Raw genomic sequence first — 12151 nt, 5'->3', positions numbered from 1 at the left:
AAATTATACTCATCAGATCTGGTTTGTGCAATAAAGATTTTTCCTGATGTTCATCTCAAAAACCCAAAAAGTGCATTCTTACCACCTACACTCAAACCCACCTACCATTTTAGGATGTAATAAATATTTCTTACACTAATTCTCTCCTACACTAACACTTCATTTTAACTTGTATTAAATGAATGTGAGATATATAATGAAGGGTAAGGGAAAAACAAGTTTTAACTTTTCTGTAATCATCGATCAAACTGATGTTGTCCATATTGGTGACTGTCTTGATAATCACCAGGGAGAGGTCATTGTTTATCCACCTTTTCATTCAGCACTACATCAATTACTGTTCCCTTAAATAAAATGTATTTATTACCTTTACTTGACTTCCCACAATGGAATTGAAACAGTATGCAAATGCCCTCAAAGGGAGAAATATTTTGACTAAGCAGGCTATATTAATCTTAGATTTTTAACAGACTAAGCAATTTGTTGTGGTGCACAGTTTTGTCATAAATGTAGATGTTCTTGCTGAAATTTTGCTGAAACACTGAATGGTAACTCTTTGAAATGTCCTTAATGTAATTACTTAAAAATGATAGCTTTACTGTGAGTTTTCTTTGGAAATTAAGGAAATAAAACCTAATCCCAGACGTCCAGCGGGAGAGCTCAGGTTTAATATGGTGCCCTGGAAGTGAGATATTACAGAAGACCCTTTATCATGCCTCGATTTTTTTTTTCCAGAACAATTGGAGGAGGAGTCAGTTCGTAGGGTCAGCATTTGGTTGAAATTGAGTGAAATTATGAGCAGCCCACCCCTTCACCTAATAGTCAATGTGCCCCCCCTCCTCCACACACACACACACACACACACACACACACACACACACACACACACACACACCGCCCTCTCTCGCTCCCCCCTTTACATCTCCCCTCAATTGACTGGCTCTCCTGCATCATACTGGAGACCCCGTTGAGAGGATCTTTTCTCTCTATAAAGAGAAGATGCAGCCCGGACGCCTCTGAGATCATCGCAGGGATTTACTGCGCGCGCCTCTTCCACCAAACTTCAAAGGGCATCTCGCGTGCTGCTCGCGTCCTAGGCTACTTTGGTGTCAGAGATGACCAAATAATTTGGACCGTCAACGCCGCTAAACCCTCCTCAGGTGGACTGCGGGACAGCTGAATGACGCGGGATTACCTCGCCCGGTAGAGCAGAGCGAAGTCCGAGCTCCGAATGCGAGCATCTTTCCCTCGTGCGCTCGGTGCTGCCGTTTAGTCTGGTGCGTCGTTGTCTCGCGGCGCAGTTTTGTGTTGCAGGTGTGTGGAGAAGGAGCGCGAGGACAGATGGCTGCCCTGACGATACAAAGGACTGACAACTTTTTGCACACCTTTTTACAGGTTTGTTGCACAATCCTTTTGACGCAATATTCTCTGCAGCATGCATCGCGCTTTTTTAACCTGTGCGTAAAAGCGCACCACTTTGCAGTTTGTGCGTAATGAATGAACGCACATAATCCTCTTTTCTATCGTGAGCTGACCCAGTCAATGGATTTTTAATAGGCTAGATTTGATTTGCAGTTGGTGATTTATCTATTTTCTTTATTATTATTATTTTATTTCACTGTTAAAAGAGCAACAAGTATTTTTTTTTGGGTGAAGGCAATTGCATTTCAAATTATTTCGTTTAAACTCAATTTCTTGGATAAAGGGAGATGATTTTGAACATTTTAGGTTAGTATTATCTAAAAGAAAATACTCGTTTAAATTGTGTAGTTTATATCAAAAACTTTCCAGTAAGCTGCATGGTTTAATGTTCTGGTGTGTTCATGTGTGTCTCCACTCAGGACCGGACCCCCAGCTCCTCTCCAGAGGGAGCACCCAACGCCCTGTCCTTCCTGGCCACCACCTGTAGCCAGGCCTGGCAGGTGGGAAGCGCAATGGGCTCAGAAGGCTCCCAGTTCCCCTATGAGGGCACAGTCAGCTCAACATCAGGGATGTTTCAGCTCTGGAGCAACGAAATGGCACCCAGCTCAGCCCTCAGCACACACCAGATGACCTTCACGGTGCCCAAGGTGCAGTTCCCCGGACACATGCAGTCTGGCCTGGGTCACCACCATCATCACCACCATCACCACCACCATGAGCTGCCTCTGACCCCTCCAGCTGAGCCCCCCTCGTCCTACTCCTTTGAACTCTCCCCGGTCAAAGTGCTCTCCTCCCAGCCGCAGGGCAACAGCCCCTACTATCCCCAGCACAACAGTGTGGGACAGAACTTCCCCAGCTTCCTCCAGAACTCCTCGGCCAGGCATCACCTGCCTGGAGGCCATGTGGAAGAAGGACAGCAATGGTGGAGCCTACCCCAAACCAATGCCACCCCCTCCAATCATCCCTTCTCCCTGGGCAGGCAGCTGGTCCTGGGCCACCAGCCTCAGATAGCTGCACTTCTCCAGGGCACCTCGAAGGGCCTGCTGAGCTCCACCCGCCGCTGTCGACGCTGCAAATGCCCCAACTGCCAGGCTAATGGTGGGGGGCTGGAGTTTGGCAAGAAGAGACTGCACATCTGCCACATCCCAGAGTGTGGCAAAGTGTACAAGAAGACCTCTCATCTCAAAGCCCATCTGCGCTGGCACGCCGGGGAGAGGCCCTTCATCTGCAACTGGCTCTTCTGTGGTAAAAGTTTCACACGTTCAGACGAGCTGCAGCGGCACCTTCGCACACACACCGGAGAAAAGCGCTTTGGCTGCCAGCAGTGTGGCAAGAGGTTCATGAGGAGTGACCATCTCTCCAAACACGTCAAGACCCACCAGACTAGGAAGAGCCGTTCTGGCCAGCCTACACAGCATGGACCCACGGACCCTCTGCTCACCAACATCAAGAGAGAGTAATCTCTCTACTCTACCATTTAGACATAAAAAAACAACAATGAGCAGACTGTGTGACTTACACTCACTGCCATAGGTTTGCATCAGGGTAAGAATCAAGCTCCTCTTCCATCTTCTGTTGTCAAAGCCCTACTTTTGACTTCAGTTTAATTAGGTACTATGGATTATATTAGAATTGTATCCAAATATCCAGAGACCAGTTTGAGTGAATTAATTGGTGCAGTTTGAAAAAATATGCCAGCAAAGAAACCTTGAAGTCTTTTTCAGTGACTGTGAGTTAATAGTGAGAGTTTTGGTATATTCACTCTACTGATCAATAAGCCACGCAAACAGATCTCCCCTCAATCAAAACTGGGTTATGTGACCAATAAAGACTTGTTGCTACAAACTGGTATGAAAATCCAAGGTCATAATTTTATTCCTTTTTTTTTTTTTTTTTAATCAGAATTTATGATGTAAATACTTTAACAATGTGAGGGAAGTGGCAAATATGAGCAAAATACCACAACTTTGTCCATCTTATCTTCAAATTACGTTTATGCCTTATAGTACAGCTAAAGGTTGCTGTATAAAAATTCAGCTTTTTGCTCTTTTGAAAATAGGTTAAGTATGGAAAAAAATGCTTTGGTTGCTGTTGATAATTTGAATTTTATTAAAAAAAAAAAAAAGAGAGAAAGAAAAGTATGCTAATTTGTCTGCTTCAAGGTAGGGATCTTTTGATTTACAGATGTATCACATCTGCTCTTAATCAGTCTATTTATCATTGTGAACCACCATTGCTTCAGATAAGAAAACATTTTAAACTTGTACTGCAAGGTCTTTGTAAATTATGTATAAATATCATGAACAACTTTATTGAAGTTATGGCCGCATGTAAATTTTAATAAACATTATCCTTGCTGAAACAAATTCACTGTTTCTAATGATGTTATTTTCTTCCATCTTTGAGACTTAATGTGAAGTAAATATCTAAGACTGACAGTTTGAATCAATGGTATTAACCCTCTTACCACCTCATGCAGTAAATGTGTGAATTTCTGACAATGCCCTCAAGCCCAAAAAGATCTAACATTTTATTAACATGATAATTGATTGCCTTCAGAATACAAATGTTGCTCACTGTGCCGTCGCCGAGAAGGAAGAAACTTCTAAAGAAGAGCTAAGATGGGGAGGTGTTGGAAGATTTTCACACCTCAGAGTACATACTGATCCCATTGATGGGGGTCGGCTGTCGCGCCTTCTGCAATCAAGTTCACAGTCATGTGGCTTTTAATGAGTGTTTTCTTTCTCTCGCTGGAGAGGATTGAGTCAACAGATGCAACAGAGGGCACTGGAGAGGAATTCCCTCTGAATGGGACCCCTGTTGCTGAGACCCCCTCTGTGGTGACAGGAACTCCCTTTGATTTTGCACCCTTGTGAAAGTTAATACCCTTTCCCCCTCTGTCCCCAGCCTCCATATATCACAGCCGTGTTACGATCAGCCCTGCTTTACTGCCCAGAATGGGGCTTTATTCAGAGGCCAGCCAACCAGATGTCTACTCATCCAGGGGTTTCTTCTCTTTGTCTTTGAGCCTGTTTGAACTTTCTCTCAGGGGGGGACGATGCACTGAAAATAAAAAGCAAGCGTAATGCTTTGCCTTTGTCTTTATCAATGGTTCCCTAAGTGGGCTTTGAGGAGCTACAGGGGGTCCCCAACAAAATGAGCAGTAGTTTAATTTTACTATTATTTAATTCGCAGGACAATGAGCACAAAGGGAGGATACATAAGGATGACATAAGGATAAACTGACTATAGGTTTCACTCTCCCCTCAGTGGTTGATCCCACTTACATTACAGATAGTCATGTAAATCTATTTTTAAATATATTTCACAATAGAATCTCCCCAGATTTGACTACCAAGGGCAAAAATTGGTCTCTTGTTGATCAATTAAGCGCTCCTTGACATGACGTATGGGAACACCTGGTCTAAACGGCCAAGGTTTCTGTCTTTAAATATGCTTGAATTATTGACTGATCAAAGGGAGAAAAGGACAAACTCTATCGAAATAGACTGTTGGGAAAATTATAGAAGGTAGAAAGTGCATCAAGTCACAATAATACACTTGTGAAACATTGTGGTTTCTCTCAAAAAGACACTTTTTATTTGATATGATACAACAGCTTCTAATCAGTCAAAACATGGCATCATCCGACCCCTCTCTTGGTCTTATCTCTATGTCTGTCTTTTGGTTCTCTGTAGTGGTATTCCTTTGTGTTACATGCAAAAACTCCTGATCAATAACCCCCCCGTAAAAACACGCTAATGATGGACTCCGTGAGACCGTTCCACCTGCCTAATTTCTCACCTTTTAGCTTGTTCACTGTTTAATTTTACGTTTTTGTTGGAGATACATTGTCAAGCGTTTTTTCTTTCTTTCTTTTTTTTTGCTTCAAGGAGGGCACTGAAATATGATGAGGCCTATTGATCTTTGGTGCAGCTGTGTGATCCAACTCAAGTGGACATGAAAGCCTTGTGGGGACCTCTACTGGCCACAAAGAAGAACTGACCTGACATGGACAGGATAACCTCCCATCTCCTTTAGGTCTCCTCTTTTTGTTTACATGCCACCCGTCACCTATGCAGTACAATCCATACAATCAGACAGATTGCTCCATCATCACTTGTAAGACTAGCGGCAGGCTGGGTTATGGAGTAAGAGCATGAAACCAATGAGAGTGGGAGCTATGGTTGCTTTTGGCACTGTAGTCTGAGGAAAGGAGAGCATGCAGATTCTTTCAATTTCAGCTTCCTTCTGTTTATCAGGTAACAGCCTTCATTTTAACCAGCTGGAACCACAAAATGAATTGTCTTCCTTCACTCTGCCATTCTTCATCGTATAGGTGGAGAAACATGAAAGCTTGGCATTACTGAAAGTACTGTACAGTATGAAGTGTATATGGGCAAAAAGCTGACAGAGAATATTGAAATGGTGCACCGCCGTGACATGACAACATTGGAACTGAGTAACAAAACAATTATATTTCATATTAGTTGAAACAAATGCATTTTTCTCCTTGAACGTTTGGGTCCTCAAACCACAAGCAACCCATTTTGGCCTAGAAACAAAGATCTGTGTGAAGTAGCATCATGCCAGTCAATCACCGAGGAGATGTTGCAGGGAGCACGTCAGGTCAGCACAGCAGTCCCTTTTTAACATAGCCATGTTGTCTTGCCTCCACATTATTACAAACTCTTGCACCTGCCTAACCACCAGCAGCTCCACTGGAGTTGCCCAAAGAGAAAGAAGTATTCGGAAGTGACATCATACCCACGGAGGACCTCCAGGGGGCCCCCTCACCCCTTTTTTGTCCAGATCAAACGAGGTCCAATCTCGGTCAAACAGAATAAGGGAAGAGAAGAGAGCAAAGGGGCTCTCAACACTGTGGCAATAAAGAAAGTTCTCCACTTTCTGTTCAAATTCAAGTTTGAGTGAGTCCATTCCTTGAGGCATGCTCAGATCAAGTGGTATGCCGTTCCCATTCTTGTCTACATAAACAGCAAACAGCGAATTGTCAGCAGGGAAATGACATCAAAAAATGTGTTAACATAGCTGTATTTGTCTTCACAAAGGGGCGTCAGAAAAATCCAGCAGTGTGAGGAAACTGAAAAAAGCTCAAAATGCTCTTCCTCAGATCGAGGAGCTTTAATACGAGTGTTTACGAGAAGAGCGCACCTCCATACGCTCAAACGCATACATACATACACGTGCACAGACATACAAATTCAAGCACACACGTAACTCCAGTGACCGCCCCAGTCAGGAATGGATATTTTTATCTTCTGTGAACAAATTCTCCTTGCCCTTTGAAAGACAGAAGAGTGAGATATGCAAACTCTCAAAATGGTATAAAGAAGAAATTGCTGTAACAGTGTCCAGAGAGTGTTGTTACTCTCAGCCCAGTAACATCTCTGTAGGTGCTGTTCATATACACAGCCGGTGACCAAGGCTCGTCACCTTGCATGGAAAAGCTCTCTAAAAACAGGAGCAAAGTCACTTTCTAGTTTCATTTTATTATTCCTTCATATATTCCTTCATGTTCCTTCATTGGCCTCCAGAAGTCATTGCTGAACCAGGAAAGCGTCCTGCCTGACAATAATTACAAACAGATGAGTCCTCTTGTCTCTACAACTGTGGTGTTAGCCGCCGTCCTCCTGGCCCAGGAGACAGATGTAGTGTCAGTGTTCATAGGTCGTCCTCAGCCAGCTGGGTCAGGTTGCTGGAGCGCCGTCCAGATGAGGGACAGGGGCCCGACGCTGGAGCCTGGCTCGCAGCGTCAGCAGCCTGACCCCTGCGGCAGCCCTCTCCTGCTCTCTGCTGGGGAGAAAGGGAACATTAATCACACAGCCTGGGGCGCTCTCTCTCTCACATAACTGGCAAACACAAAAGGAAGCCTCATCCTGAATTTTATTCTAACAAAGAACAATATACATATATATTCTGCTTTTTTTTCTTGCCCATAAATATCCTGCTAAAAAAAAAAAAAAATTAGGTTGATTGCATGTGAAATGAAAGAGATTAGTGTATCGGCATTGTGCAATTTTCTGTTTGACAGCCTCATCCTCAGTCTTTGGCTGTAATCCAAGATGTTTGTTATCCTGTTTTTAATAATGGTTTTGAAACATATTTTTTGCACAGCCACATATTTATTAGCCATATTTTTTTTTTTTGCCTTTTCACAAGCACTTCTTTAATGTAAAGCCGGGTGTGTATGTGATTCGGTGCACTTCCTCTTAATGACACAGCATATTTGTGTCCTATATTAATATTTGTCAACATGTTGGTGCAAGTAAATGATTGCACATCAAGGCTCTGAGTGTGTGGCTATTCTCCTCCATGTCTGTGCCTTTAAATCATAATGGGCACCTCTCCAACTTTGGGGTGCGCCCCTCAACTCCTTGTCTACAAAGTCCCATCCACTCACCCCATGGGCAGCGCTGGTATGAGAGAACAGCTATCTGCTTTGATAGGCATCTCCTCTTGGCTTCCTCGTCTAGCTCGGTCTGTTTCCTGTTTATTATGTACAAAGCCCCTCCAGCCTGAGCAAATCGAGAGCGAGAACAACAACTGCCGGCCTGTCAGCGTGGCCCCGCTGACGACAAGTGCCCGGTGATGACAGAGGGAGATGTAGTTAATGGTAATCTAAAGCCCAACAACAGGATGCTCCAATTGTTGACTTGCCATGATGGAAACCTCAAAGTAAGGACAGACAGTTCTGGAATTTTGGAGCGCTGGGTGGAAATTTTATAATTTGATGTGATGAAACGTCCCCATTTTGCATTCCTCCAATAGAATAGAATTATAGAAGTCTATCTATTTGTCTGACAGGAGACAAATGGTGATCCCTCTCCTTCAGAAAAATCCTTATTTCTTCCTTTTTTTATCCAACAGGGGGAGAACTAACTCTCTTTTTTGACTCTGCAATTCCCTGCTCTGTATATGTGTCTAGATAAACGGCGACCATTTACCAAAGTCTTTCATCTATTAATTAGCATTAATGAGCACACTGGAATTATTGTTACACTTCCTACAATGGCCCATTATTTCCCTAGTGGTTAGTTTCCCCTGGCCTTGTTTTGCTATTAATTTTCCCAGCTCTGGTGATAAATTATGACTTCTGGACAACCCTGGAGCACAATGTGCAGATATGTGCGTCACAATTAAATTTCAGTGTCACAGCAAGCCCTGCAAATAGAGAGCATTTTCTCTGCATGTGTGTGTGTGTGCGTGCACTGGGGATATCATGAAATAAGGACACTGAGTTATAAGTGCAGCATTGGCCTGCAGCCTTCAGGTAGAAAACAAAGCAGCCAAACAAAATATGAGACTAAATTCAAATAACAAGAACTGTATGAAATGTTCTGCTGTAACAATAAATACAATGTTCTGCTTGTGTGCTCTCATTCTGATTTACACTCCTGTAAGCAAGAGTTTCCCTTATTTAAACATCTAGGCTAAGGGTTATAACGGGATATAGGCTACATTAAGAACGTAGAGTACATAGATACACGGGGAAAAATCAAGTTCATAATAAAACACTAGCACTGGTCTAGAGCTTTTTCACAGCAGTCATTTTGACATGAAATAATAATAATTAATAATAACAATTACAAATAAGTTTAGCACAACAGCAGTTCACTAGAGAGGCTCTGCTACACTTAAACTTTAATTCATGTCATTAGCAATAGCTGTGTTTACACGGCAGCTGTGAAGTACATCAAGTGTCCATTCTTGTGACATCCCCAGTGTGTGTGTGTGTGTGTGTGTGTGCACTACCTGTGTGTGTTGTGTGGGGAGGCTGCACAGCCCATTTGACACAGCTTGGCAGTTATGCTGATCAGAAAAGGCCAGTTGGACGTGCGATGGAGAAACAGTCTGGGGGTCAGAGGGACACGGCTGGACCGAAGTTGGCTGCAAATACAAACAACAGGTGTGTCACCGTCTCACCGGGACCACAGTGCACACACAGAAGATCATTTGCTGCTTTCTTTTCTGTTTCGTGAACATATGTGTGCTGCGGTGCATGAAAGTAGGAGTATAACACTACAACTACTGTACAATGCTCTTTTTGTCTTTTTGCTTTCCTTCTTGAATGTCAGTGCAGTTTGGAAAAAGGGACTTTATGGACTCTGCACTTTCTGCCTGGAATACCCTAGTGTGTGTTTTAAAATCCAACAAATTAATTTCAGTGTATGCTTTTAAGCAAAAGAGAGTGTTAGAGGTACAGTGGTGGAAAAATGTTTTCGGACACCCCATGCATTTGTGAAATATTGCATTAACAAATCACTCTTAGGTCTTCAAGTGCAATTTCTTTTAGTACAGTCACAGCCAAAATACTAATCAAATCCTAAAAAAGCCATTAAAAACTTCAAACTGATTGGTTCCATAAAAATACATAAGAAATTTCGAGTATTGGGTCATTTTGGTACCAGTGATGAAGGTCGTGCTTTTTATTAAAGACACAATTTTTGTTGCCAAACTTGATGTCTATATAAAGCCAGCACATTTGAAAGATAAAGATTAAACTGTCAAGAATTTAGTTTTGTTAGTTTTTCTTGTTAACAATAAACAAAAAAAATATAATTTGTATTTGTTTGTATCTGTCTAATGCAGCCACACCTTTTGAAACACAAAAAAGATTTTTCCACAACTATTTCATGATAATATCTGAGATTGTGAGATTGTGTAAAATTTTAAGGGTGTCTGAAAACTTTTTTCCATCACTGTATATCATGAGGATGCCGCTGGATTTAGCTGTTCTCTTGGCATGTAGGCTACAGGAAGCTCTGTAGTGTTCCTGTATGTCTTTAATGTGTGTACTTTTCTATAGGAAACTGCTGCTTTTTTTTTTTTTTTTTTAATTGTGCAGCTGCATATCCTGGTTGCAGCACAATCTCCCTTTTAAAAAGAGATTCTTAACTCCCTCTCTCTCTACCCAGCCCACCTCTTTCCTGCTGTTAACATTCATCCAAACACAGCAGTGCCGTTTGATCAGGAAACACCAAAGACACTGCCGGACTCATTTATCTGTTCATCAGTTCTGGGTGCCGGGCAGGAATGGGCTCCAGCTGAACCTGACAGGCAGCGCACAGCTAATGGATCCTGCTGCCTCGTGGCATCCCCGACTGCTCTTGTAGTTTTATATTTTTAACTTTATTTAACTTCTGTTAAACCATGGAAGTCACGCTGAAGGGACCTACATCCCGCAGGGGGTACGTCTCGCCGGGTCCCTGGCCCTGGCTCTGGCTGGGCAGGTACAGCGTGGGCAGCGACGTGTTGTGAGAGTGCAGGAAGGGCAGCTTGTGGCGGTCGATGGAGGCGGAGGAGTGAGGCCGCAGGCCGGTGGTGGCAGACAGGGGGGGCCTCATGCTCCGGCCCAGGCTGTTGGACTTGCTCTCTCGCCGCTGGTACTCAATAGGTGACTGTAAGGCTGAGGGACACAAAGGGCCGGACGTGATTCAATATAATGCTCTATTACAGAGTTTAAACAGTTTACAGAGCAATATATCTTGTGGATTCTTTTTCTGTGAGGCTTATTGAATTTGGTGCAAGAGGGCCACTAGAAGGCTGCATGTCATGCCTGATAAATAGACGTATAATGACTGTATTCATTGTATTAGCGTGTCAATTATGAATTGTGCTTGTACAACTGCATCTCTGAGCTAAACAATAAATAGAATGAATCACTCTGACATCAGCCTAAACCAACATAACAACAAAACAACAACAAAAAAGACAAAGACATATGTTAGATCAGAATACTTTGAAATGTAACTTATTTGATTAGTAATGTTTTTTATTTATTTATTTTGAATATGTAGGGTTTAGGCACTTCTGTTGTCTGATTTTCCCTCAGAAAAAAAGGATAGTCTTACATTATTGCATGTGTTTAAAATTTTGTCTAAAAGTGCTCATTGACTTGAATCATTGACGCAAGCTGTGGTTTACCAACTCAAACCAAACTGAGTCATTCTAAAAAAGAAAAAGCATTTTTGACTTGAATCAGCAACTGGTGAATCATGAATCCATGATTCTTGCATAAATAACAATAAATAAATAACACTGAGTCCCAAAGTGAATAAATGGAAAAGCTGCATGCTAAAGCTAAAGAATAGTTATGGATGTGGAGGCTGCATGTCACCATTGAGGAAGTTGCGCTGGGTCTCCAGGATCTGCACCACATCGTTGACCCAGGCCCTGCCGATCTCGGGGGAGGAGGCCTGGAGCTGGAAGCGCACCACGCTCCCGTCGGCATTGCGTGATGTCAGCACAAAGCGGCCAGCATCGCCCTCCACGTTGGGCTCCACCCCCAGGCAGCTCACCTGGAACAAATCACATCTGACTAGCATCTGTGAGGAGGCTGTCCTGCCGTGCTGCTCGTTAAATACTTCACTAAAGCAAGCGAGCTTCCAAGAAGCCCAATCCCTGCCCTGGGACTGGCTTATGTAACCTGTGCTGATTTAGACTGGAATTAGTGTGGTGTGAGGGTCTTGTATAACTCATAACCTGGGAGTGACTTCTGCACTTTCTCATTTTTAGTACTTTTAAAAAAATAAAAATAAAATATACTGTGTGGTTGATAGAGTTTTGCCGAGGCTCAGCAGACGCCCACCTTGATGCTGTTCTTAAAGGTGTAGCCAGGAAGTGAGAAACCTTTCTTCCTGTCGATTGGCTCGCTGAAGATGACCAGCTGCTCAAACAGGAAGACCCGTCTCTCCTTGGCTCGGGACAA

General features: G+C 43.0%; 2 protein-coding genes across 5 annotated transcripts in view; one reads left to right on the top strand and one right to left on the bottom strand.

Moving 5' to 3' along the window:
* The first annotated feature begins 1341 nt into the window (after window positions 1–1341).
* Window positions 1342–2882, top strand: sp5l (Sp5 transcription factor-like). Its single transcript, XM_030056180.1, has 2 exons — window positions 1342–1395; window positions 1842–2882. Exons 1-2 carry the CDS (start codon window positions 1342–1344, stop codon window positions 2880–2882), a joined length of 1095 nt encoding a protein of 364 aa, XP_029912040.1.
* A 2809-nt stretch (window positions 2883–5691) lies between these two features.
* Window positions 5692–12151, bottom strand: part of arhgef25a (Rho guanine nucleotide exchange factor (GEF) 25a) — a 59070-nt gene continuing 52610 nt past the window's right edge. For 3 of the 4 annotated variants that reach the window (XM_030054907.1, XM_030054909.1, XM_030054910.1), the window contains 5 exons: window positions 12032–12151; window positions 11561–11741; window positions 10620–10849; window positions 9196–9330; window positions 5692–7236 (listed from right to left, as the gene is read on the bottom strand). The exon at window positions 12032–12151 is cut by the window's right edge and continues 72 nt beyond it. In XM_030054907.1, the coding sequence (XP_029910767.1) occupies window positions 7105–7236; window positions 9196–9330; window positions 10620–10849; window positions 11561–11741; window positions 12032–12151 (798 nt within the window). In that variant the 3' untranslated portion in view covers window positions 5692–7104. The remainder of the gene's footprint in view (window positions 7237–9195; window positions 9331–10619; window positions 10850–11560; window positions 11742–12031) is intronic. The other variant, XM_030054908.1, reaches the window with a different exon arrangement.

Source organism: Myripristis murdjan, chromosome 7 (assembly GCF_902150065.1).
Source record: "Myripristis murdjan chromosome 7, fMyrMur1.1, whole genome shotgun sequence".
Lineage (NCBI taxonomy): Eukaryota > Metazoa > Chordata > Actinopteri > Holocentriformes > Holocentridae > Myripristis > Myripristis murdjan.
The sequence above is the reverse complement of the archived record's forward strand: the minus strand, read 5'-3'. Positions and strand labels throughout refer to the sequence as shown.

Excerpts from the sequence above, each read along its gene's own strand:
- sp5l (XM_030056180.1), top strand. The coding sequence starts at position 1,342 with ATGGCTGCCCTGACGATACAAAGGACTGACAACTTTTTGCACACCTTT. Across the intron at positions 1,396-1,841 it reads TTTTGCACACCTTTTTACAG|GACCGGACCCCCAGCTCCTC; the intron begins GTTTGTTGCACA and ends GTCTCCACTCAG.